At 36.1% G+C, this 27,523-nt stretch overlaps 1 protein-coding gene across 1 annotated transcript; it reads right to left on the bottom strand.

The window, feature by feature from the left end:
- LOC140159327 (protein Wnt-2b-A-like) lies at window positions 1–27,523 on the bottom strand. The gene is made up of 6 exons (XM_072182768.1): window positions 26,673–27,523; window positions 15,513–15,742; window positions 6,101–6,220; window positions 5,327–5,487; window positions 3,210–3,474; window positions 1–1,531 (listed from the first exon to the last, which is right to left on the bottom strand). Exons 1-6 carry the CDS (start codon window positions 26,750–26,752, stop codon window positions 999–1,001), a joined length of 1,389 nt encoding a protein of 462 aa, XP_072038869.1. The 5' UTR covers window positions 26,753–27,523; the 3' UTR covers window positions 1–998.

The raw sequence follows: 27,523 nt of genomic DNA, 5'->3' as shown, positions 1-27,523 counted from the left end.
TTTATTAAAAGTTAGATTGCAATTTGCCTTTTTGATACTAAAACACATGGTATATACGCATGGTCCACATTGAAATTCACATTTTGTACAGCGTCACGACGGTTCATGAAACCCACCTAATTTTCACCACAAAAACTCTATTTTGATGATATATGGATGTAATGTTCCTTAATCTACCAAAATATTTGTTTTTTGGAAACCATAATATTTGTGAAGCACTAGCTGAAATATGAATTTTAAGCAGTATGTTAACCTTGGTTTTAGTCGAAATCCAATGTATTGAAGTAGGCACAAGACCCAGAGACCACTAAATTTCAAGTGTTTCGCCCTCTTGTGACCAGATCAGATGTTAGTCTTTGCTCCATCCACCTTGTTTTTGTAACGAAGGAGCACAGTCCAGCAGCTTGGAACTGAGATTAGCAATATGTACGCACATTTTGAACGTCGTAAGACTCCTGTCACCTTTTCAATATCGTAGCTTCAAATTGTACAATTTCATGATAATTAATTCTTTTTAATTAGTTAAATAACACTATATCTTTTATATGGACTCTCGTTTCAATAATAATCGCTCATTTGATCCGCATTTTATCGCAAAATCATCGTAGCCGAAGCAGGCGATGCACAAGCTGACTCCAGGATGGCAAATCTGCCATTTTGTCATGAATACATGAATATGCTAATTGGAATAGATGATAATAATCTAGTAGGTATTGTGTATGGTCCACAAATAATTTGGAGCCAAGTAACCTATCAAGATATGGCACAAATTCATACTACTCTGTTATTCCCAAAATTTAAACCTATTTTTTGGGAAATTTTCAGAAATTTATTTTTTGTCCTTCATTGTCACAAAGATTCTGTTGATGTGAAGTAGTAATGGTTTGATCAGGAAAGTTGAGAACAACTTTCCTGGTTTGATGCATCATTCATTCTAAATACCTCTTCTCGGCAGGATTCAACATTTTGATTTCTGCAGCGTCATTACATTGTAATTCTCATGGTGTAATTATCTCAGTTTCATCAATGAAATCATTGTCATAAAATTGTCTATAATCTGTATCCTCATTATCATCACTTCTCAAGTCCTGCGCAACCTCTTCTAGTATTCTTTCCATTTCTCCTCGAATTTCTTCCGTATTCTTTTCAGATTTTTTCTTTTTGGTGCGCTTTCTTTTCCTCTTTTCTAAACTCGTTGTCTGTGATGATCTTACTTCTGTAGGGGCTTCTAATGAATTGTCAATTGGTACTGTTAATTGCACAACAATGTCTTCATCGGTATCATCACCAGTCCCTCCTCTGTCGTAATCAAGAGGGTCTTTGGTTGACTTATCACCTTTACAGGTGTGTTGGTCAACAGTGTCCGTACATTCTTGGCATCTCACGAAGCAGCACCAGTGGAATTTGCATTCACATTGTGTTGTTCTTTGTACTCTCATGGTATTGTAGCCTCTTCCGCAGCACATGACGTCGCAGCTGTCGGATCCTTGGGAGCTCTTGTTGCAGACACGTCCTGCGGTGCCAAGAGAACCTGAAATTATACAAAGTGTCAGAGATTACAATCAGAGAGAAAATATTCAAGAATTGGTAAAGCAGCGTGATTCAGTTTATTAGCACTTTGTTCAAAGCGGCCATTGTCTTGGCATGGTTTGCCCATCAGATAATAAAACACCTGAGATATGGCAAACTATTCTTTGTTTAAAATGTTGTCCCAAGAGGAATAATTTGAGACCACTTTGATCAAAATCAGAGCATTTTTTATTTTTTTACCCCTGTGAAAAATGATTGAAAACAAAATTTGACATATGACCTTTATGCCTAAAACTCAAAAACTGTACATCGGAGATAGGTCAAACTATACTTTTTTTAAATCCTTTTTCTGAATATGTTGCTGGGGATGTTTTTTAGAGATGCAACAAAAACATTGATGTTCCAATTTTGTCTAGCTCAAACGTTAATTGACATGTCTACATGCTTCTGCAGCCTTCTTGGGCTCGATCAGATCAATTATTTTCGGAAACTAGTTCATTACTTGCTCAATTAGCATTTTGTGCAAAATTGTAACAAACTTGAATGGGGTTCTTTGTAAAGTCTATGGAGATGAAGATTAGAGAATGCTGGAAAGGGCTCTAAATCCTCATTTTAGATTATTTTAGGCACTTACAGGGGCCTAAAAAATAACCCCATACAATTGTGTAACAAAATTTGCATCAAATGCTACTTAAACAAGTACAAATATAATTAAAGAAATGGAGCTCAGACAAACTGGCATTATAATAAAGGAGAGAAAAAATCAGAACCGTTCGGATTCGAACCAGCGTGCACTAACGATTACATGTCGTTGGCTCACCACCATATTTTATGTCTCATATTGACTGATGTCATGCTATGACACAGCAGATAGGCTGCCCTCTCTAATTATAAGTACAAATATAATTAAATACTTGTGGAGAGGGGGCTATTAGCTAAAACATAAAATGTCCTGAACCTTATTGGTTGTGATACAAAGGTGGTCATTGATGACAAAACTGAATGTTTATGGTTGTATGGACTTAGTTGTAGCATGCCATCAAAGTTAAGGTGGCACGCAGGATCACTCAAAGTCAGAAATTTTAGACATTGTTTTGTACTGTATCTTTAAAATTAATGATGATTTTTGAGAAAAGCATCAAAATTGATTTTCCATGCCAATTTTTTTCGGTCCGCCATAACAACTTGCCCTAAATATCAAAATTGATGAAAATCGCATATTTGTGTTCTAAAGACACAAATCTAGAAAGTGTTTTCTTAAATTTTTGAATTTTTCCTTCATTTTAAAAAATATGGGTCAAAAATTTGACTTTTTTTTTTTTTCAATTTTGACCAAAATCTGGGATATTTTAAGGTATATTTTCAAAACGAAGTAAAAATTCAATAATTTGAGGAAACACTTGCTAGATTTGTGTCTTTAGAACAAAAATATGCAATTTTCATCAATTTTTGTATTTAGAGTAAGTTGTTATGGCGGACCGAAAAAATTGGCATGGAAAATCAATTTTAGCGCTTTTCTCAAAAACTGCCATGCTAGTTGGATTCCTTGTGTCATTTCCTTTCTGAAAATGTATACTTTTATGTACTTATCATCATTACTTTTAAAGATACAATACAAAATAATGTCTAAAATTTCCCATTTTGAGTGATCCTGCGTGCCACCTTAAATAAGACCTTACCTGTGTCTGGATCTTGTTTGCAATAATCAGGTGATTTTTCAAAGTAAACTAAATTAGATCTTGTAGGTCCTTTGACATTCCTTCCTCCAGCAATAAGACCAGTGCCATCTTGATTCATGATCACTTCACTTGCTGCATTGTATTTCAAACGAAGATAGTCGCCAACTCTACGGAACTCTTGCATAGCAAGCCAACACGTCCTTATTGAGCAGGAGCCACTGACGCCATGGCATTTACACTCCAATTTCATGTTTTTCATCACTGCCTGTATACATGAAAAGGAGAAAACTAATATTTCAGGTACAATGTACTATAAATCTCAGGGATAAGATTATTTCTTTCATTGAGAGGAATTCCTCCTTTTTAAGGGTATACGATGTATTGTTGGTCGAAGCAGCAGAAAAAAGTAGTTCACAGCATCTTGCGAATGGTAGTGAGCTTTAGCAAAAATTGCATTGCTCAATTCATAGCAAATTCAAATAACAGATATACTTTTGTAGGTCCTGTTGTTCTTGAGTTATGTTGTAAAGAGGGCTGAAACAACACTTTTGTAAAACGTACAGAACTCATTAACAACAATATAGCAAGCATCTTTTCAAAGTGTATGATTTGTAGAATGAACTTTTGCAAAACACCAAAGTGTTATTTTTCAATAATATATTGATTCAGATAATGAAAATCGATTTTTTCTTTTGGCTGCTTCGACCAACAATACCTCGTATACCCTTAAGTTTTTCTCCCCTGTACAAAAGTATAGGAGATTAAGCCTGAAATCTTGTATAGTTTAACTCTTTTCATACAGGTGCCGACTGCAGACGACAAGTTTAAAAATTTTGTTTTAACAATTTTTCAGAACTTTCCATGACCATCTTTGGAATCAGAATGAAAAATGCATTAAAATGAGTGACAAGCATAGTATTAGTATTGGTTCAGTGGTTCTTAAGATAGTTCATGATATTCTGAGAAATCTCAAAACTTTGGACTTTTTATGTTGAAGCTTCTATGGCTAGCATGCAGAGCATTAAGCAAAATCGAGCCATTCCACTTTGAATCCACACACCTCCTATGGAAGACACAAACTTAATCACCCACACAGGGAGTGTGAATTTCAAATGGGGATATCTGAATGGGTGACTCCATTTGAAACCTGTTTGAAACCTACACCCCCTGTGTGGGATATTAAAGGTCATGTCTTCCATAGGGGTGTATGGATTTCAACTGGAATAGCCCAGTAAATGTCAGGGATACCCAAAGAAGAATGGACTTTAATAATCATTTGTTTTGTATGAATCAAATTTTGTACTTTTAATATGGGTTTCGAATTTACAGGAAAATTGGTAAAATTTGCACAAATTAGTTCATACATGACATCACTTGGAAAAGTAAATGATTGCTGAATGTCTGCACTGTTTTACATCTTAGGGTAACCATAATATTTTATCTAAATGTAAGATCCAGATCATAATTGACCAATTTGTTGTAAAAGAAACATTGAAACAAAGTATATTTATAACCTTGTATTGTTGCATTAAGGTGGTACTACACCCCCTGATAAATTTTGTGACTAATTTTGCATTTTTCTCAAAAAATAACTACACACTGGTAACAAAAGTTATGTATATATATGGGCAAGGAATCCAATTGCTTCACTGAAATTTCAGTGATTCAAGACCAGAAGACAAGTGGCTCATTATGATAAGAAATGAGGTACATTGCAGCGGTACCTCTTTTCTTATCACAAATAACGTACCGATTGTCTTGAGTCACTGAAATTCAGTGTAGTAACTGGATTCCTTGCCCCTATAATATACATATAACTTTTGTTACCAAGTGTGTTATTATTTTTTGAGAAAAATGCAAAAATAGTCACAAATTTATCAAGGGGTGTAGTACCACCTTAATTGTATAAACAGGGGTGCTGGTGCATGACCACCTTTTTGGTTCACCATAATTATTAATTAATCCACTTTTTTGTGTTGCTGCCCCTCCACCTTTTTGTGTTTGGGGGGTGTGCTCTGGGAGTAAAAAAAGTGCATGCAGTTTTTCTTCAAACTCTGCTACCCAATAATTCTGGCTACACTTCAGAAATAGATATTTTTGGTTTATGTTTGTGTTACCTTTCGGCCTGCTCTATTATTGTGTAGATTCATCAATGCTCTTGGATCACGTTCTTTTTTTTCTCGTGAATCTACAAACTTTCTGGAAAAGTCGTTTGCAAATTTGACATTATCACTGCATCCACCCCAATCAAATTCACCTTGACCATCTTGGCTTTTACCTGAAAAGAAAGAAGAGATTTTAGAAGTTACTCTTAGGCTAAACAAGAACTGTCTTTAAAAAAAGACAATGCTCTACATAACCTTTACTTACTTGAACATTGAAATTTTTCTGGATTTCTCAATAAAAAGACCTCTAAAAACAAACTAAAACCCTCAAATTGAGGCCCATCACTCAAGAATTCTGATTCCAAGTTTTGAGAATAATAAATTCGGTTTGGATTTTAGAAGCAAAAAATTAATGTGCATCATCACAGTGACCCATAAGATAGCACGGGGAGAAGCTGTTCCCAGCAGATCCACATCCTTAGCAGTCTAGCAGTCAAATGCATAGATTTCAAGCCTGATTTCAAGAAAGCCTTTGATTCTACTAACTATAACTTTTGATTAAAATCTCTCTTCTGTTGAAGCCTGGATCTCGTAACTACTTCCGGCAACCAACTTGGTAGCAAGAAGCCTTCCAACCTCAATCCTTGTATTCTGTTCTCAAACTCTGAATACTTGGTAAATTTTCTCTCATGAGCTTCATCGATGGTACATTTTGTATCTTCTCGGGGCAGTCAGCTCGCCAGCGATCACTTCGGGGATCACCTCATGTTATGTGAATGTCCTTACCTTTCTTTGACGGATCACAGGCGCAGTCTAAGAGCTCTCCTTTGCTGCAAGACCGTGTGATAGCATGGGCGACACCAGCGGAGGAGATTGCGTACACGAAGGCTGCCTCTCGACTTGGTTCTGGGCAAGAAAAAGAAAAAAGGGAATAATTTAACAAACATGATAGCTAGAAAATGTATTAATGACTGTGTACAATGTTATAAGTCACCCCGGCACTTAAACAATGTTTGTGTTTCTCTTAAAGAAGGCAGCCATTTTCGATTATCTTGTTGTTTAAAAGAAGGCAACAATAACTTCTTATTTTCCATTTAATATCAAACACGAGTCATGTACGATGCGTGATTGATAAGTTCTCGGCCCATGGTATAAAAAGAATTGGTTTTAGAAAATCATACGCATTTATTTTTCAAAACATGCATTTTCAACATAGTCCTCTCAAACATCAACACTCTTGGTCCAGCGGTCATGGAGCATGCGGATTCCTTCTGTGTAGAAGGCGGGATCTTGGACCTCTCAAGGAAATGGTCCATATCATCTGATGGGGGAAATGGAGACCACCAAGTACCTTCTTCAACTTCGGGAAGAGATGGAAGTCAGAGGGTACCAAAATTGGAGAATAAGGTGGGCGGGTGGTTGACACATTACAGCCATATAGCCATTTTGACAGTTTGACCATTCGACAACATTTACTCGACTCCGAGGGGGGGGGGGGAGGGGCACCCCACGACGGGTAATGTAGCTCAACGCTATACAGATAAACTTGATCAGATAATGCTGACTGTTAAAACGGGCCATTCGAAATACATTTTACAAAATGTTCTTGGGAATCGGGCACCCCCCCCTCCCCCGGGGTTGGGGCAAAAACTTGATCAAGAATTTGTCCCGGCGAAAGGGGGGCCTCTGGATCTGCCACTGACTGTATAATATCGATGGTTCCATCGGTCAACGAGCTACTAAGATTTTCACTTAAATCATACAGTCCATGCCCTAAGGTAATTGACAAAGGCACACGAAAGATCAAGAACCATAAGTCGTCAATAATATGTGTAGATATTATTGACTTGATTTCAGACATATTTACACTGCATTAAAATCTTAAGGGTAACGATTATCACAATGTTTTGTATTTACACATCCCATGTTAACACAGTGATGTTTCCTCTTCGGAGGTGTGTAAATAGAAATTTATCAATTGCTAACACGATTGCCTGGAAAGAATGGACAATAAAGGGGACAGTTAAAAGGTCAAAACAAATAAATGGACAAGATGTAGTATTGTATTTATGTGAGGATATTTGAGGGTGGCCTTTCCTACAATATGAGCCCTGAGGAAAAACTATATATTAGGTGTAGCCTGTACGTCGTACCTCATTAACATTTCATTCAATTATAAAATTCACACGAACACCGCAAAATTGGCCATTAGATTTAAATTAAAGGGCTCGGAAAGCAACGTTTTCAAAGTATTTTGTAGGACCTGAGATCGAGAGCACATCAGACATACCGTAAAACATCGTCTACAAGCATATAGAGTGCTTCTGATGAAAGCTAAATTAATCCCGGTGCCATTATGGAGTTTGAGCAAATAAATGACAGATCCAAGCATATACGAACAAGTATTATTGTAAGACCAATATTTTGTATAATTGGCATATTTCCGCTATATAGTTTCGTATGAACTTAGCTTTCATTAAAACACTATATATGCTTGTAGACGAGGTTTTACGGTATCGAATTGCATTCTGAATACGAGGAATGTCTTTCTGATACCAAATAATTTAGATTTTTTGAAATTCGCGAAATAATATAAATTTACTTGACAAATTATTAAAATTTGATATTTAACATTAACAATCCTCGAAGTAAACTTAATAAATCTAATGATATGTACTTAAAGTGTATATAGCTGGGATAAAAAGCCGACCATCGATTGAAAAAGAAGATATACATTTTTTTCCAAAAAAGACCTGTATTTTTTGTTTTTTTAGGGAAAAATCTATCTGGATTTATATCAAGTTTTATTTGCCATAAAATGTGTATTATATCGCGAATTTAACAAAAAAATCTAAATTATTTGGTATCAGAAGGACATTACAATTCGATAAGTCGGATGTACTCTCAGATCCCATAAAAATATGTGAAACGTATTGATTGATATATAGGCCTATCAATTTGATTTGATTTTGGATTTATGAAAAAAGCTTATCTCGTAATTTGGATTTTTGAGCACCTGCAGAACCCTGCAGGAAATTTTTTTAGCCAGACGATTGTTTCTTTGCCCAGCAAACACAAAAACGTTTTAAAAACGTTTTAAATAAGTTATATTTTGGCTTTTGGTTTAGGTAAAACGTTTTAATAACATTAAAATGTCGGGTTATATAAAGGTCATGATAACGTTTTAAAACGTTTTGTATGAAAACACACTACAACAATAATATTTAAAATGTTTTCAAAAATGTTATTGTAAACTATTTTTGCAAACATTTTTGCCAAATATTGTGTCAATACTTAAATAACATTGTGTTGAAATATTTGAACCCAGCAAACACAGAAATGTTCTTAAAATGTTTATTTCAAAACCTTTTAATAACATTTAAATGTCGGGTTATATAAACGTCATGAAAACGTTTTTAAAACGTTATTGAAAATATTTTGGGCAAACATTTTTCGCAAAATATTTTTTCAACCGCAAAATAACATTCTGTTTAGAATGTGTTGTATCAAGTTTTCAAGAATGTTTTTGGAATGTTATTAAAACGTTTTTATACCATTTATCAAACCCGACATTTAAACGTTTTCTGTAAAACATTTTTGTTTGCTGAGCAGTAGATTATCAACAAATGTTTTTAAGGTTATGAAAACGTTTTATACTCTTAATATACCCTTTATATAACCCGACATTTAAACGTTTTCTGACAACCTTTTATAACCTTTTGCGAATGATGTCGAAAACGTTTTGTGTTTGCTGGGTGATTCGCTTCATAAAAAGTTCTCTCTGGAAGATTAATCATGGTAATTATCAGAACTTTTGCCAATCGCAGAACCAGTTTGTGGCTTATCTACTGAAGACGAAATAGCTCGGGGCAGTTGATGTTATACAAAGTGTTTATTGTTGCAGCTTTAGTCACGAATTACTTCTAAGTGTCCCCTCTATATGTTTTCAACTTCCGACGGTCGGCATTCATGTGATCTGACTTAAAACATGATAACATTATTAATTAGGCATTAATCTATAGCAGTTCTTGATTATAATGAAACTGATATTTTCTATAGGTTAAACATAACACTACAGTGAAGGAATATTATGAAAACGTACATTGGTAGGGTAACGAATTGCGAAAATTGAATACAGAATATAAATGTTATTTTCAAATTTAGAAGTTCTGAATGAAATAATTATGTAGGCTACCGGTTATACCCTTGAATTTAGCTTATTGTTATAGTCTATATGCTTCATTTTATATGTACGAGAGGGGCTATCCAAAAGTTTTTGACATCACCCAGAAGTGAAGGAGCTATATCGATGAAATTTTGTCAGTGTAATCACTGGTCACATAACCTGCAAGATGGTGAAAATTGAGGCACGCAGCGTGATTAAGTTCCTGCATTTGAAGGGTTAGGTCTACAATGCTCAGGAAATCTATGATGAAATGAAAGCTATCTACGGTGATGATTGCCCATCATATGGCACTGTTGCTTTTTGAAAAAGGAATTTCCAAACTGGCCACATGTCCCTCACAGATGAGCCAAGAAGTGGACGTCCATCACTTACGGATGATGCGGTCACAGTGAATAAATTCAAGAAAGTGGAGGATCTTATCATGAAAAGGTTATGCGCCTACTGCCCATCTAGCGCCACCTGTAAAGAAAGTAAACATACTTATGAGACCATTTTTGGACCATAATGTACATAAGGACCAGTGATTTATACACTGACAAACTTTCATCGATATAGCTCCTTCATTTCTGGGTGATGTCAAAAACTTTTGGATACCCTCTCGTAAATCAATCATAGATGTTGTCTGTCGATTTTGTGCATCAATAATATCACACGTTCTGTAAGTAGCAACCATACAATCGGAGTGAGCCCGACATCACTTCAAATTCTTCAAAACCAACGTGCAATTCGGAAATCGATTCCAGGGATTCCCCCATTTGCCACTGGAATGAAAACATCTGTTTATATATTTTTTAGAAGTATCTAACGTGTCAAAGTTGTTTTCTCTTAAAGTTTTCCTAAATTTAATGGGGACATATTAAAAACGTTATCATGGCTACATAAACTCTTACCAACTCACATTTATGCCATTTGGTAATTTTGCTCTAGAAGAATCCTCTCGACATGCTCGAGATGCCATTTTACCATGATCATAATATCATCATAGTGATTGATAGCAGGAATTTCACCCACTTTTGTATTCGAGAGTATTTGATTCTTTTGCTTATTATTCGTACTAAGAGCAATTAAGCGTGAAACAATGGGTATCATAAAAACAAATACAGGCCTATTGCAATCCCATCATCTTTGCATTCTCCTCCTACATTGATATCCATACAGGGTGATCCAGAGGCCCCTTAAAATATGAAACGGGGAAAGAGAGCCTCGGAAGACCTATATACATAGAAAACCTGTTCAGATTCGGTGATATAATGGGCGATTTTGACCTCCGACTCCTCGGAGGATAACCCTCGGATTCTAGTTAATGTAGAATGGCAATCATGAAAACATCTACATGTACCTATTTGTGCGAGCGAAGAGAGGCGGAATATTTTTGAGCGACCACCATATCCTGGCACCTAAGATAACAGAGATGTGACGATGGAGGTAGAACTTTTTGAATGACCCTCGTATATCGCGAATTTCAACAAAATCAAAATTATTTGATATCAGGACATTCCTCGTATTCAGATTGCATTCCTCGTATTCGATATGTCTGATGTACTGTCAGGTCCCACAAAAAATACTGTGCAAACGTTGCTATCCGATTCCTTAAGGCAATTTTGAAATAATGTTAAGCAATTTTGTGAAACTTTAAGGACCTTTATTAAAATGTTGAGAAAATGTTAAGCAATTTTGTGAAACTTTGAGTAACTTTATACTGTTTTGACAATATTTGACAACTTTGGGCAATTTCCCGGGGAATTTCCCCTGTGACATGGGCCTTACATCATACGTGACGTCATCCAGGGATGTCATCTTTATCAGGGAAGCCTCATAAAAAATGCACTCTGATAGTGCTGGACTCTGATACATGTACGATGATATTCAAGGGGTGTCGCGGTTTGCCAACGGGACTACCGGGCGGGACTACTTCTCCACTCTGCTACTTTTATCTGAGTGAGAACTGCACTCTTTCATGAGTTTCATCTGAATGTATGAGGTCTACATGGTCTACCTCCCTCAGGCTGCCCGCTGCCGATTCTGGGACGTGAACTCTGTCGTCATTGGCACACCTGATGATGACGAACATCGTGAAATCAGGGAGCTCCCTTGCTGACGAAATATTTTAAGTGTTAACCATAGCCTTCCTTATCCTTTTAAACTCGGGTCTAGAAATGGAATTTGTGCACAATTTGAACTTTGTCCTTTTTGTTTCCGATGAACGTGCAGTGCACATGTCGAAACTGAAATAATATGTTGTCTGCCAGGTCTATGGATGATGGTGGTTGCCGAATGCCGAAAAATGGCACCCCTGAAATCGCAATCGGCAATATGAAAATAATGTTTACTTATAAATGGAAACTCTAATCGTTAGCCAGTGGCGTAGCGTGTGGATGGGTCATCCGGTTGGGCACCGGGTCTGCACCGAGTCTGATTGGGGGGGGGGGCAAGCCGTTTTCCCTATGGGACTTTCTAAATTTTGCAATCGATTGGGGGCACGTACCCCTTATGACGCTACGCCACTGTCGTGAGCCACTCCCAGCAAACACAAAAATGTTCTTAAAACATTTATTTAAAACGTTTTAATAACATTTAAATGTCGGGTTATATAAAGATCATGAATACGTTTTTAAAACGTTATTGTAAAATATTTTGGGCAAAGATTTTTGCAAAACATTTTGTCAACAGTCAGCACTCTGTTACAATGTTTTGCATAACGTTTTCAAAGATGTTTTATGAATGTTATTAAACGTTTATACTCTTTATATAACCCGACATTTAAACATTTTCTGTAAAACGTTGTGTGTTTGCTCAGCATGTGTTTAGACTTTCAACAGTTTTTTTAAACACTAAATTGCACCATGTAGGGGCCTATCTAAACATGTTCAGGAATTTGACATTGCCCATTGGTGTTTAGTAATTAAACATGGTGCAATTTAGTGTTTAGAAAAGTGTTTAAAGTTTAAACACTGTTTTATAAGAAAAAAAAGACCTAAATACGTCAGGGTATTTAATACGTGGATTGGCAGCTTTTCGAAAATGTCGACATTCTTGCCGAAACTTTTACGGCACAGTGTCGGTGATCCCGCCATATTTTCGGCTTAACCATGTCCAGACTGAATTGTCAATTTACCGTTGCTTAAATCGATTCCACCAAACTTGAGATTAGGTATAATAGTACAGAAGCTCTAATTGTGACTTTAAAAAACCGGCAAACTTAAATTTTTACTTCGGACCATGTATAAGTAAATTTCAATCCATGTCAAATTGCTCTATTTCGCAAGAAAATATCGCATACATTTTTTGAATCAATTTAGTTTTTGCAACGGTTTCCTCATTTACATCATCAGAATATCAAGCTACCGATATGTGTTTTCTTTACTGGTTTGTTGCTGGTATCTGTATCCTTGGTATTGATACGCATTGGGTCCTGACTTTTATAAAGAGTTTCCATCATCACCACACTGCCTGGGATTTACAACTAAGTTGCACTCAATATTGCGCCTTGATAGGTTTGAAAACATTCATCTTCTCGTGTTCAAGCTCAAAATGTCGTCACACAGAGTTCACTCCCTGAGTTCACTACAGTTTTCGGGGTTTTCTCTTGCTCTTGGCTCTTCTTTCTGGTTTTGCGCCTTTATTATTTTTTTTGTTTTTTGTTTTGTGCTCTGCTTTTTGTTATCTGTTAAAATTCTTCTTCAATATCTTTAACTTTCTTCTTCCTAGCAATCTCATCTCCTTTTCCTTCTTTATTTCTTCGTCTCTCTCCCTTTCCTTCTCTTTTTGTTCTTCTCTCTCTCTCTCTCTCTCTTTCCTGGATTCCTCTTTCATTGATGGTTTGATCATCGTCCCCCTGGTTTTGTTATGGCTATATCTTTTGGTGTTTTTTTCATTTTACTCCTTATCAAAAATTATCTGAACTTAAACCACCCATCTCTTCTCCACCTTTCCATATACCATCGTCTAATTCATTCCTTCTCCCGAGTTGTTTTTCTTTATTCCTAACTGTTACCATGCATACATTTTCGAATTGTTTTTCCTTTCTACTTTAAGCATAACATTGAGCCTTTCTGAAGCATTAGTCTATACTTGTAAGCAGTGGCGGCACCAGGAATTTTTTCGGGGGGGGGGCATTGGGGAGGGGGGCAAAATCGACAAATTTTGCGCAAAATTGCCGCAAAAAATAGACATTTACGTAATTTTGGGGTTTTACCACAAAACTGGGGGGCTGGGGACAAGGCAAATATTGGGGAGGGGGCAAATACTCCTCTTTCCACCCCCCCCTAGTGCCGCCACTGCTTGTAAGTTGTCCTCATATCACGTTTTCAGAACAACGAACTCCGGCTTGGAGCTTCTTGGCTTGTGAATCGTGTGGGAATAAGATTCATCATCAGGGCCGATCCCTTAAATACATCAAAATGCACCGACCTTTGATACTCTTATTATTGAATAATTAGTTTAATTATATTTATTTAATGTGTGTGGGTTTTGTTGCTCGTTTCAAAATCGGTGACACCTTTTCAAAATGTTCACAGAAAAACGGATACTCCTGAAACCAATATTATCATGATTATTGACCATCATTTGAACGAAATAAAAAGATGTGATTTTTCGGACGACTCATGATGATGACCATAACGGTTGTATCATGGTGAATCACTATTTGTCAAACATTACTTTCAAAACATTGCTACATTACTTTTGTCTTTTGTTTGAAATAAGGTTGCTCGGCGGAGGATTCAACTCAAAGAAGTAATCAAAAATATGTTTATTTTCAATGCGATGTTTTCAATGGATTTCTGTACTCGTCTCTTGCAGATTTATAAAGAATAAGCAAAGCAAATAATAGGCCGAAATGTTTTCAAAATATTGTTGTTTCAATTGATTTTGATAAACAGAGACTCACAAAAGATGAGGTTAATTTGGTGTTAAGGCGTCGTCGGTCACCCACCTTTGCACAGTAGTTTTTGTGGGTCATGAGAGCACATCAGACACAGCAAATTGCATTCTGAATACGAGGAATAGACTTTTGATATCAAATAATTTTGATTTTTTGAAATTCGCGGTATAATACAAATTTTATGGCAAAAAAACCACATAAATCTAATGATATACTTAAAGTATGTGTAGCTGGGATGAAAAGCCGTCCATCATGTGAAAATTTTGACCTTTCGTACTGAAGATATACATTTTTCCCCAAAAGACCTAACTCTTTTAGGTGGTTTTTGGAAAAAAAAATGTATGAGGCGCGTGAAAGTCGATTCCGAGTTTACCGTCCCCCGCCCGCGTCAAATTGTCAAAAATGCCAAAATAATTCATTATTCAAGTATCAATATTTTCACCAGTTTTAGCAATTGGAAACATATATTTTTGTTTGTAAAACATATTCATAACTTGGAAGCAAAACCAGGCTCTTTTCTAACTTTTCTAGTCCCTACCTTTGGTGAAAATTTCTTCGTCGCATTTATTTTCCATTTTGCAAACATCTGATGAAATAATGAGAAATGAAAAAGTCACCTCACCAACCTGGAAAAAAAGTGACGATAAACTCGGAATTGACTTTCATGGGCCTTATCTTCAATACGAAAGGTCAAAATTTTCAAATGATGGACGGCTTTTCCTCCCAGTTACATACACTTTAAGCACATGTCATTAGATTGACACAATTTACTTCGAGGACTGTTAAATGTCAAAAATATCAATTTTTAATACTTTGCCATAAAATTTGTATTAGATCGCAAATTTAAAAAAATCAAAATTCTTTGATATCAGAAAGACATTCCTCGTATTCAAAATGCAATTTGATGTGTCTGATGTGCTCTCAATTCCCACAAAAAATACGTGAAAACGTCGCTATCCGTGCCCGTAACCATGGTAACATACTTCAATTGTGCCACTTTGCTGCATGCAAGATATCAAAGAGAATCTCTTCACTTTTTGGTTGTTTTTGGAAATACAATATTTGAAATTGGATTTTTTTAAAGACAAGATCACTGACTGTGGCGTGCAAAGGACGTCATCTATACTTACTTTTTAACATAACTTTTCCGAACACTGTGGAATCTCTGTCCAGCGTGCTACAGTTCCATCGATTATTTTGGAATTGATATTGACATTCGTCGACTCCTATTCTGACGCCTCTTCCGATGCTAACCATAACGTCGGGATATGTCCGACATAGCTGTCTCTGTCTGCCCACGAGACCAGGGATGTTGTCGCATAGAATACGTGTTCCTACTGCACTAAGTTGACTTATAAACCTGAAAATACGATTGTTAAAAACGGACGAATGTCAAAATAATAATAAATTGATAACAAAGTGTACAAGTGATATGTTTAACGTTGAGAGAAATTAATACCTGCTGTGTGTGGGGTGACACACGCCCCTCCTATTTTTGTCCAGGGAGGGTACGCCCTAATTAAAGACAAAATAAAGCAGTGTAATTGCCCTATGTATCTTCATTTTTAGCCCGAAAAGCACCCGTGTTTTTGGGCAGAACAGGGCAAGATTGCACAATTTTGGCACATCAAATAGCAAAATTCACCTTGGGCCTAAAATGGTCTGAAATTGAAATTTATTCGGGTGCTTGCTCGCAAATGTCCCAGTAAAACCGAAACAAAATATGTTTCCCCATTTAAGAGTTTTGATTAGCGCGTGTTTGCCGAATAAGAACAAATTTCATTTTGTGAGGAAACCCCGAACCTGGAAAACGCACACTATTATTAGCCTAATATACATGTACAATCGCTTCGTTGTGTGCAGTACACTGCACAGGGACGGGGTGTAGGCCTATATAGCCTATAGGTGGGGGTGTGTGTGTTGTTAATCTTCGAGTTTCGAGTTTCGAGTTTCAATTTCCGAGTTTCGAGTTTCCCCCTATTTGAGGACTGATTTTTTTTAAACCACCCTATTTTTAGGACCCAATTTTTCTTTATCCCCCTATATTTTCCAAACCCCCACCAAACCCCCACCCTCCTCATACTATTTCAGAATTTTCATTTAAATTACAATGTAGTAAGGGATGAAACCAGAACTCGACCGGCGTTTGGCCGCCGGTTCCGTCCGGTTTCCATTGTTTAAAACAATAGATAAAACCCGGACGGAACCGCCGCTCAACCGCCGGTCGAGTTTTGACTACATCCCTAAGTTCAATATGTTGTGAACAAAGTTGATCAGTATCGTTTCTCAACGCGAACAGGTAACTTCATCTGTATCGGATACAATAATGTGTTTGTTGTTCTAATGCATGCATGCGTGACCTATCCAGACAGTTTCAAGTTTTCACTCTTGAGTTTAAGATTGCACCCACTTCCATGTAAATACCGGGTATACCGCTTATATAGGTCTGATAGAGGCCAAATAAGATAATCACCACATGCACCATGCTTTTGCCAGAAGTCCCTGAACAGAAAGTACCTGGTTCTAGTGCATGCAAGTTCACATTGAGCATACACGAAAAGGGATTTACAGCAGCAATATCACTGGGGTTCGGGGCTGGGGTTCTATATATTTTGGATGGTATTTTAGTGGTACACGTAACTGGGGGTCTCATGTATTACAAGTGTTTAAAAATTAAGATCTCGCGAAAGTGAGATGAAATAAGGGTTAAATATGAAATTGAAATGAAAAATGGGAAGCAGTCATTTTTGGACACGGAGATCAACCAAGCTTCTCTTTTGATGTTCATTGATGTATGTAGACCACGACCTTTAACACGTACATATCGGATGGCTATTATGGCATAACACTAGGGCAGTTCCTGATACTTTTAGTACATGCAAAAATATATTAGAATGAAACTGGAAGCTGCACATGAAAAAACATGACAATCATTTTCTGGCGTATGTGTGTATATTCTGTACATGTAGGTCTATCTGTAAGACGTATGTCATTATGTCATGGCTTGGTCTGGCTGAAAAACTCAAATTTCGCATCATTGGCATGTAGGCCTACACAGCACATGGTGTATTCTGGGATGCTGTCTATCCTCTTTGGATAGAGTTAGAGGCACGATAACATGGTCAACACATTGAAAATTCTTTAAGGTGGTACAGCCCCTGGTAAATTTTGTGACTAATTTTGCATTTTTCTCAAAAAATAACTACACACTGGTAACAAAAATTATGTAGATTATAGGGGCAAGGGATCCAATTACTTCACAGTAATTGGATTCAAGACAAGTGGTTCATTATATGTTAAGAAATGAGGTACATTCTAGCGGTACCTCTTTTCTTATCATAAATAACGTACCGCTTATCTTCACTGAAATTCTAACTGGATATCTTGCCCCTATGATATACATAACTTTTGTTATCAGTGTGTTATTATTTTTTGAGAAAAATGCAAAATTCATAGCACAAATAAATATTATTTACCATATTGGTCGTGCAAACACTGGACCCGAGCAGACAGACATTTGCGATGTATCTGTCACTCAACATATTATTTTTGGACTTTGAACGTATTTTGTCGAGTGACTAATTATTTAAGCTTCTTATAATATGTACATATTGCATATTAACAAATATTATCAAATTGATTAATTCTATTTCACATTTACTACAGAAAATCCAACACGTCGAAAAACTGCAACGCTTTAAATCTTTTTACCTATTACGTCTAGAAAACGTTATACATGAACTACTGAGGACAACTTTTAATATTAAAATATATACCGAAAATAAAGAGGTTGGGGCATTTTGGCTATATACAGATGATGTGTTGACAGCAAAGATTGTCGCTTTGGTCGTTTTGATGTGGGAGGCCTGCATCAGATTGGCGACATGCTATTTGTTGCCGAAAAACGATTTTCACACACCGATTTTTAAGTTGTTTTTGTAGCCTTAATTTCAATTTCAAGTTCTAAACTTAGAAAAAGGTTCTGTAGTTCTACATGCAGGATAGGTTAAGAGAAAAGGGCTAGTAAGTTTCAGACCCAAAATGGTTCTTTCTGGTCTTAAGGGCTCTGGTATGAGCGTTTGGGCAGTATTTTTGTGGGACATTGGAGCACATCAGACATCGAATTGCATTCTGAATACGAAGAATGTCCTTCTGATCAAATAATTTTGATTTTTTGAAATTGGCGATATGATACACATTTTATGGCAAATGATTAAAAACTTGATAGTTGATATTTTACAGGTGTTTTGGGGAAAAATCCATATCTTCAATACGAAAGGTGAAAATTTTCAACATAATCGTCGGCTTTTCATCCCAGCTACATACACTTTAAGCATTAGATAATAAAGTTTACTTCGAGAACTGTTAAATATCACAAATTTTAAAATATCATGCAAATTTGTCATAAAAATTTGTATATCGCGAATTTCAAAAAATCAAAATTATTTGATATCAGGACATTCTTCGTATTCCGAATGCAATTCGATGTCTGATGTGCTCTCATCTCCCACAAAAATACTGTCCAAACGCTCATACCAGAGCCCTTAACAGAACCCTGTTCATGTCTAAAATGGTTCTTTCTGTCATTTGCAGAACCTTTTTAGTTCTTTATAGAACATAATTACACGATGCAGGATAGATTAAGAACCTTTTTAGGTTCTATTTGGAACCTTTTTTTTCTATGAGCACTAAGGTAAAACATAAAACACTACTACCTGTAAAATATTTACTAAGAAATGTCCAAGGTACTACACCAAGGATGCATTTTGTTCCCCAAGACCTAACATTTTCAAATGATGGACGGCGTTTCCTCCCAGCTACAATGTACATACACTTAAGTACATATTTATTCATCAGATTGATAAAGTTTACTTTGAGGACTGTTAATTGTCAAAAATATCAATTTTTAATCATTTACCATAAAATTTGATAATTATTTGATATGAGAAGGACATTCCTCGTACGTCGTGTTCAGATTACAATTTGGTGTGTCTGATATGCTCACAGGTCCCACAAATAATACTGTGCAAACGTTGCTATCCGAGCCCTTAATTTGATTAAGGGTATAATTAAAGATCAGAGCACGTACAAACTCCTTTGATAAATAGAGGGCAAACATTTCACCCATACAACATATGGTCATTTGAAAAAGTATAAATACACAATTGTACAATTTGTATATCGTAATTATTATTGATGAATAAATATGCCAACTAGACGAAGACAGATGACTTCCGACGATACTACATCATTGTTGTCATAATGATTCTGGCATCTTGTTAATTTAAAGGGACATAATTTCACATTATTATATATATATAGAAACTCTAGATATTTGTACAAAATGGTTGATAATAATTATAGCGTTGTCTATTGCCGAAAACTCTGGTTTTTCAAGTGATAAACCAGGTTTATCGGCGAAAAAAACAAATACATTTTCGCTCAAAAAACCAAGTTTTTCAAAAACTTTGCTTTCGAATCGATAAATCTGTTTTTTCAAATCGCAAAACCAGTTTTATCAAATTCGATAAGATAGGTTTTTGAAAAACCTGGTTTCTCGATCGAAAAACACAGGTTTCTCATGAGAAATCAAGTTTTTCAAAAAACTTTGCTTCTCAAATCGAGAAGCTTTGTTTTTCGAATCGAGAAACCAGATTTATCAATCGAAAAACCTGGTTTATCACCGAAAACAGTCATGAAAACGTTTTTAAACGTTATTGTAAAATATTTTGGGCAAACATTAATTCCTTTTGCGAAATATTTTGTCAACACTAACATTCTGTTTCAAATGTTTCACATCAAGTTTTCAAATATATTTTTTGAATGTTATTCAAACGTTTTTATATTATAACCCAACATTTACACTGGGTATGGCTTTGACTCTATCTTTCACTTAAGTAATGTATATCACAATTTTGTTACACTTTTGCTGGGTCACTGAATGCCGGTCTTTAGAGCACGACTTTCGATTCGACTTTCTTGATAAGAAATTATGACTTGTATAGTAGGCCTATTATACATTGCACAAACGTCTTTAAGGGGTACTATACCCCTGCCCAATGTTGTGCCTATTTTTCTCAAAAATTATAGCGCATTGGTGACGAATAAGATATGTATATCATAGGTGCAAGGACTACAACTATACTGCACTGGAAATTTTATTTCAACACAGACAACAGTTGTGGAGTTACAGTCAAAAATGAGGGAAAACCAATATTTGATCAATAAATCAGTAACTACTTGCTTTTGCTGAATTTTCAGTGTAGTAGTTGTAGACCTTGCCCCTATAATATGCATATCTTACTTGTTACCAATGCGCTACAATTTTTGAGAAAAATGCAAAAATAGGCACAAAATTGGGCAGGGGTGTAGTACCCTCTTAAAAACAAAAACAGGGGGAAGGTGGTTTGGTAATGATGGATTTCGGCATGTCCAATTAAACCTCTCTCATCGGATGGAGTTGAGTGTGTGTGTGTAGTGATATGATAAATGATGTTTTCTTATTATGACAAGTCTTCGGGTCATTGCAGAGAATTGTTAAACGATTATATGGATGATGCAGGAGGATTTGTTGAAGAAAATTGTATTACTAATATACATGATTTCCACATACCAGGCCTCGATCTAATTTAGGTTATTTTAGGGTTGTTTGTAATTTACATTTGTTTAATGCTACACTATACCTTAAATTAATTAAAAAGCACACAGGTTCTTTGTCAATATACTCATTTTATAAAAATGAATATAGTTAAAAATTGTCTGACAATATACAACGAATAAACCAAACTTATATGCCTACACTCTTAAAACAAATTTATCAAAATTAATAGATTCCTCTTCAGAGGGGGACTTACAAGGTATCTCTTCAATTACAAGGGTTTCTCTTCAAAAATGGTAAATTGAATAAGGGGGCAAATGTCAAATAAAAGATTAATACCGGATTTACCTTTTGGGGCCCTGGGCCAGGCCAAAATTTGGAGGCCCCCAAACGCACCGTGAGGAAAGCATGTGTACTCAAGAGGCCAAGTTTTTAGATTTTACTAGGACATTTGCGCGCGAAAAAAATTCAAGTAGACTATTTTAGCCCAAATTGAAGCTGAATTTTGCTATATAACAGGCCAGTGCGCGCAAAATTATGCAATTTTTGTGCCCTATTTTGGGCTCGAGCCCATTTGGCCCTATGGTAAATCCGGCCCTGAGTGCATTGCTAACAAATCTGACAAAATAATAGATGCTAATGGCAATAAGAGAATATTTCGAATCACAAACATTTATCTCTATCATTCCCATCTAAATGTTAATTTATTTAGTTCGAGTAAATAAAGATCCAACACGGTTATGATCAAATATTCGACACATTACACACACATAGCTTGATCAAAACCAAGTACCAAGTAATATCAGAGGATTACGATCATATTATATCAGTGATTATAAGCATGTCAAATATTTATGTTACAACCTATTCAGTTTACCAACTTTATTGGATTCGTGTTATTGATTCAAATAGCAAAATATATCATGCTCAAACCAACCCCACCTTTTGGAGACATACAAAGGCGGCACCTTTGTACTACTCCGAATCAAAGAAATAAATAATCCTCATCTTTAGCTATATCTTTTTCTTCGAAGTTCTTCCCATGGGAGAAAGGATTCTTTCTTAATTTTGTTGTTTTATGGTTATAAGTTAAAGTTCATTAAATAGATTTTTTACGCTTCTTAAAATAGTCACCAATAAAGGTCATAAAAACACAAAATCTAATTCCATGTAAGGATCGGTCGACTGCGCATTCATTTTGACGGTAGCTATATCAAATTACTGTTCTGAATATCGATATAATTAATTATAAGGGGTGTAACCAAAAGTCGACGACGTTTTATTAAACGAAAGTCCGTTATTCAATAGGAAGCTGACCCTCTCCTCTCCCCTCCCTGAAACGTAGGTGTGAATATGTTGAAAAGTCCAGCCCGAAAGTTGCGATGAACGTACGCGTATTAAATCGGACTTTTTGACCTCCTTCCCTAACTCGTTTATACACTGTTAAAACACCCCGTAAAACACATGTTACAAATTAATCCAACGCGGATTATCAGGTGACCTATAGCGCCTACCCAGCAAACACAAAAACGTTTTTAAAACGTTTTAAATAAGTTATATTTTGGGTTTGGGTTTAGGTAAAAACGTTTTAATAACATTAAAATGTCGGGTTATATAAAGGTCATGAAATCGTTTTAAAACGTTTTGTATAAAAACGCACTACAACAATATTTTTAAAATGTTTTCGAAATGTCATTGTAAACTATTTTTGGCCAAATATTTTAAATATTTGCACCCAGCAAACACAGAAATGTTCTTAAAATGTTTTTAAAAAACGTTTTAATAACATTTAAATGTCGGGTTATATAAAGGTCGTGAAAACATTTTAAAAACGTTATTGTAAATATTTTGGGCAAACATTCTTTGCAAAATATTTTTTCAACCCCAAAATAACATTCTGTTTAGAATGATTTGTACCAAGTTTTCAAAAATGTTTTTGGAATGTTATTAAAATGTTTTTATACCATTTATATAACCCGACATTTAAATGTTTTCTGTAAAACATTTGTGTTTGCTCAGGCAGCTCAGCAGTAAATTACCAACAAATGTTATTTAATGTTATAAAAACGTTTGATACCATTAATGTACCCTTTATATAACCCGACATTTAAACGTTTTCTGACAACCTTTTATAACCTTTTGCGAATGATGTCGAAAACGTTTTGTGTTTGCTGGGTAATTGGTTAAATTTTTAAGGGGGAACTTCTGAAACTTAAAAAGTTTAAACTTGTTGGTTAAAATTTTAACTAACAATATAGTGTGGTTCACATGGTCATGATGGTTGGTTAAAATGTTTAACCATGAACATTAGCGCCAATCCGGCTTGAAAGGTGTGTGTGGGGGGGGGCAATCGACCGGAATTGTCAAAAGTGGCTGAAAATACAAAAAATGAAAATATATTCGGTTGAGAGCCCCGAATAAGAATATATTGATGTTCTTTGCGTTACGTAATAGTATGACTATTCCTGTGTGGGAGAGTGCGTGAGTAACCTCACTTCAGGTTCGGTTTCTATCACGGCAACACGTTCTATTCTGGTGCGCAGTTGAATTTAAGTAGTGTGTGTCAAGTTGCTTCTTCTCAGAAGCATGATTGTTTAGAATCATTAGTAAATATTTTTATTAAAGCCAGTTTTAGTCTCGGGTGGGATTTTGGTCGATTAAGATTGTTTATAGCGGGAAGGAAGGAATCAACACCACGTTGGCATGGGATAGCCTAGGCAGGAGCCAAGTACTATGCCCTCAGATTTTTCTTGTTCAACAAAATAAAAAATAAGAAATAAAAATTGTGTTCAAGTTTTTTTTGAGGTTGCGCAGCCCCTAGTTATCCTGTGGTAGGCTGCCCTATTGTATTAGCGTAGGCATGATATCCTAGTTCTGTAGGGGAAAGTGGGGTAATGCCGGACTGTGGGGAATCCCGGACACGTCGATTGCAGCTAAACGGAGAAGGGTGTCACTATTATACTACCTTAGGGTATTAGCTACCTCAAGGTGTACCTCACGTATACTAGGCCTACTACCAGCGCTTTGGGTCTCGCCTTTCTTTGTGAAAATTACGAAAAAACAGAAATTGTAATTTTTGACTTTTTATCTGAAAAGTGATTTATTAGCTGGCTGACAGTTAATGCGACAAGGGACACAGATAAAGTATGGATGAAAATTATGTTTGATACTTGATTGTTAGCTGGATGTATGAATTTTGGTATTTTAAAAATGGATAAGTAGAACAAGCACTGAAAAAATAAATCGGGACCGTGATGGGTAATCCCGGACACACATGCGTCTCTATACAGATGGCGTAATGCCGGACACTTGTTATTTCGAAAATATAGACAACAACAACAGCCTCCATAGCATAGTTGTATGCTTGAGGTACAGAAGTACCTAATACATTCAGGGGATTATCATCCTACTCCACTTTCCCTCTTAGCAACAATCATGTGTCCGGGATTACCCCGTGTCCGGCATTACCCCATCATTTTTTTCCATTTTGTTTTTTAATTATAACTTATTAACTAGAGATATTGAGTTATTAAAAACTGGTTGCTAGTTAGAACATTACTCCTACTTTGCATTGATGTGATTTTCACTGATGAACTTTATTTAATCTTGAACCTGTGTAGCCTTAACGAAAGGTGCCCGGGATTACCCCCACTTTCCCCTATAGCATGGCACAGTGTGTGCTTCTCGTTTGGCAGCAATAAACCGACACCAAAATGCTATATTTGTTGTGTGTATGTTGTGTGATGTATGGATAGTCATAGTAAGGGTTCAGCAAAGAAATGGGTTATTTTGCCGAAAGGTGTGTGTATGTGGGGGGGATTGACGCCCATGACCATAGACCATGTTTCGATTGTCTACATGGTCAAAGCTTTAAAAGTGCATGTACATGTAGGACATCATCGAACTTTTGGTTTGTTCCCTATGATGAAACTTTGATAGTGCGATATATTACACGCGGGTTTGTTTTAGTAGTTTGACAGATAATTTGATGACGCAGTTGAATACACCCCATATGAATGTGTTCATGGTGTTGGGAACGAACTCATACTCGATGGCTTGAGCTCATATCAATGAAGGTTGAATGAAAGTTATTGAACTTTGCCACAGAAAAGATGTTTTTCTCATCTTCTCTGGTTTGGAGATGAAACCATTTTTGCTAGCTTTTGCTAATGGTGGAAGTTGCAGTACTATATTTTATCTTATTGTAGATCTTCTTTCTCCTGAAGATAGCAGAAGTCGAATCTGAGCAGAAAGCTGCAGAAGTATCCTCTTTAAGCCCGTGTCTAGAAGTTGTCGATTCGGAAGATAATTATGGTAGTACAATGTAGCCTATACCGGGCGGGGTAGTATATCTTTAAAGACTTTCTCGTGTAAATGCCGAATATTCAAAGATCATATCGAAGAAATCATATTGAACTCCTTACACATATCAAGGATATATCATTCTCCTGCACATCGATAACCATTTTATATTTCTTTGACTTCTTGTACATCTTGTAATTGGCAAAAACGTAGCGATGTATGCAACTTGATATAAATCGAGATTAGCAATTTCACGTAATTAGATATTTATCAGCTCTTTTCACTGTTTTATATTGAGAAGGATTGAATTATAAGCGATCGAATCAAAGCCAAATTAAAAATTACGGCTACAAGAACAACGGTGTGTCAAAATCGTTTTTCGGCAACAAATAGCATGTCGCCAATCTCATGCGGGCCTCCCACATCAAACCAACGAAATCGACAAGCTATGTTGTCAGCACATCGTCTGTATGGCCAAATGTCTCAACTTGTTTGTTTTCTTTATAGAAGTTGTCTTTAATGGTTCTTGTAATAATTTCTCAGTAGAGGTAACAGAGTTCAACAATACATTTTTTTTTCTATTTCCTTATTGTCTTATATCCGTGGTGATGCTAATTAATATCACAGAATTATGATCAATTATCTTCCGAATCATCTTCTCTGGTACAACATGATAAGTAGGTTGATTTCTGCTAAGGATTTGTTCAAAGAGTATTTCGTGCTCTTTTTTATGACATTTTCAGTAGATATCCACGAAAAAGGATGGTTCCCAAAATTTCAGTTGATTCCGATTTGGCGTTTGCGAGTTTATCATGGTTTTGTATATGATTATCATGTGCATGACACTGCTCCATGGGCCACTGTGTTGTAATTTCGTTCTGGTTAACCAGAACGATGACGGTATTTTTGCTAAACGAAATCTGCAAGAATTTTTTGTAGGCCTAAATTATGTAACCAGAGGTTTCCAGTGGTATAAAAATCTCAACTTTTTTGAGGAAAGTTGGGGATGCCGCTATGGATCACGAAATACTCCTTTAAAACTCAACATGAACATCTTAACACTTATTAAAAAAACACTTAAAAGCCGTAAGTGTGTGCCTGTTTCTCCATGTGCTTCTCATATATCCAATAAATGAAACCTTTTGTTATCGACGTCAAACGATCACTTTGGCACCTTCCAGTTTCATCAGACCGCGACTAAAATGCTGTTCGATTGATTCTTTACAAAATACATTGACCATGTTGACAAAAATAGTGGATAAATCGAATATAAATTAGGTCGAAATTAACCATCTCTTAAAATAACGCTTTGTGATAACAAATGTAAAAGTATTGGTAAGTGAATGAAAATAAAAAAGAATCGTCCTGTAAAAATGATAAGTCAACTTACCACCAATATCCTGAAGCACCGTTGGGTATTAAAACAAGGAAAAACAAAGCGAAAAAACAATAGGAACATCGGAATTCCATTCCGGAAAGATTTGAGTATAATCCAATAAAGCTATTCCAATTTGGTTATAGAAATGGTGATATCTTCATCAGCGTGTGTGGTACTTGGGTATATCTGGTAGAAATATATAAAAATCTACTGGTTCCTTAGACGAGAAGTTAGGTATAAGTTGTCCCGGTCATTTCTATTATGACGTTCAATGACATGCGAATAGGGCACAAACTAAGTGCAAGTTGCGGCGAACTCGCTATCTGTCAACTCATTGGCGGGGAGTAAACATCAGAAAGCGCCGCCCATTGTAACCTCCTCTTTAATGAATATTCATAATATCTTACTTCTCTTACTTTTTATTTGTCGGCAATTGATAAAGAGAAGTATGTTTGTATTTCGGTGATACCCGAATAACTTGAGTCCCTTAGGCAATGGCTAACGCAGGTAATCCGTATAATTGTAGGGGAGTGACGCAGGGTTTGACATGATTAGAACTCCAGAGATGAAAACTGACAATGGGCACGTCAAAAATCCACTGTGGATCATTTTGGATTTGAACACAGCACCTTCGACTTGCAGGACCAATGTTCTTCCAGGTTCGCTAATGAACGAGTAAGCCGGTGGAGTAAAAATGTTCAGATCATTTTAAACATCTTCTTATTAACTTGAAACGAAAGTGATTTGTGAGACGTTTACGCCGAGCGTTTACGCGGGACTTTGCACCTTAAAACAGACAACCTTTACTTTATTGTGCCAAAAGTCCCAACGTGACAGTATTAGGATAGGGACTGCTCATCCTA

This window comes from Amphiura filiformis, chromosome 8, assembly GCF_039555335.1.
Source record: "Amphiura filiformis chromosome 8, Afil_fr2py, whole genome shotgun sequence".
Classification (NCBI taxonomy): domain Eukaryota; kingdom Metazoa; phylum Echinodermata; class Ophiuroidea; order Amphilepidida; family Amphiuridae; genus Amphiura; species Amphiura filiformis.
Note: the sequence above shows the minus strand (reverse complement) of the source record. Positions and strands in the feature narration are given on the sequence as shown.

What these genes read in the sequence shown, in the direction of transcription:
- LOC140159327 (XM_072182768.1), bottom strand. Translation starts at nt 26,752, where the DNA reads ATGGAATTCCGATGTTCCTATTGTTTTTTCGCTTTGTTTTTCCTTGTT. An exon ending in CTGTGATCCGTCAAAGAAAG is followed by an intron (nt 5,488 to 6,100) that starts GTAAGGACATTC and finishes CTTTCTTTTCAG; the next exon opens with GTAAAAGCCAAGATGGTCAA. An exon ending in ATAATAGAGCAGGCCGAAAG is followed by an intron (nt 3,475 to 5,326) that starts GTAACACAAACA and finishes TCATGTATACAG; the next exon opens with GCAGTGATGAAAAACATGAA.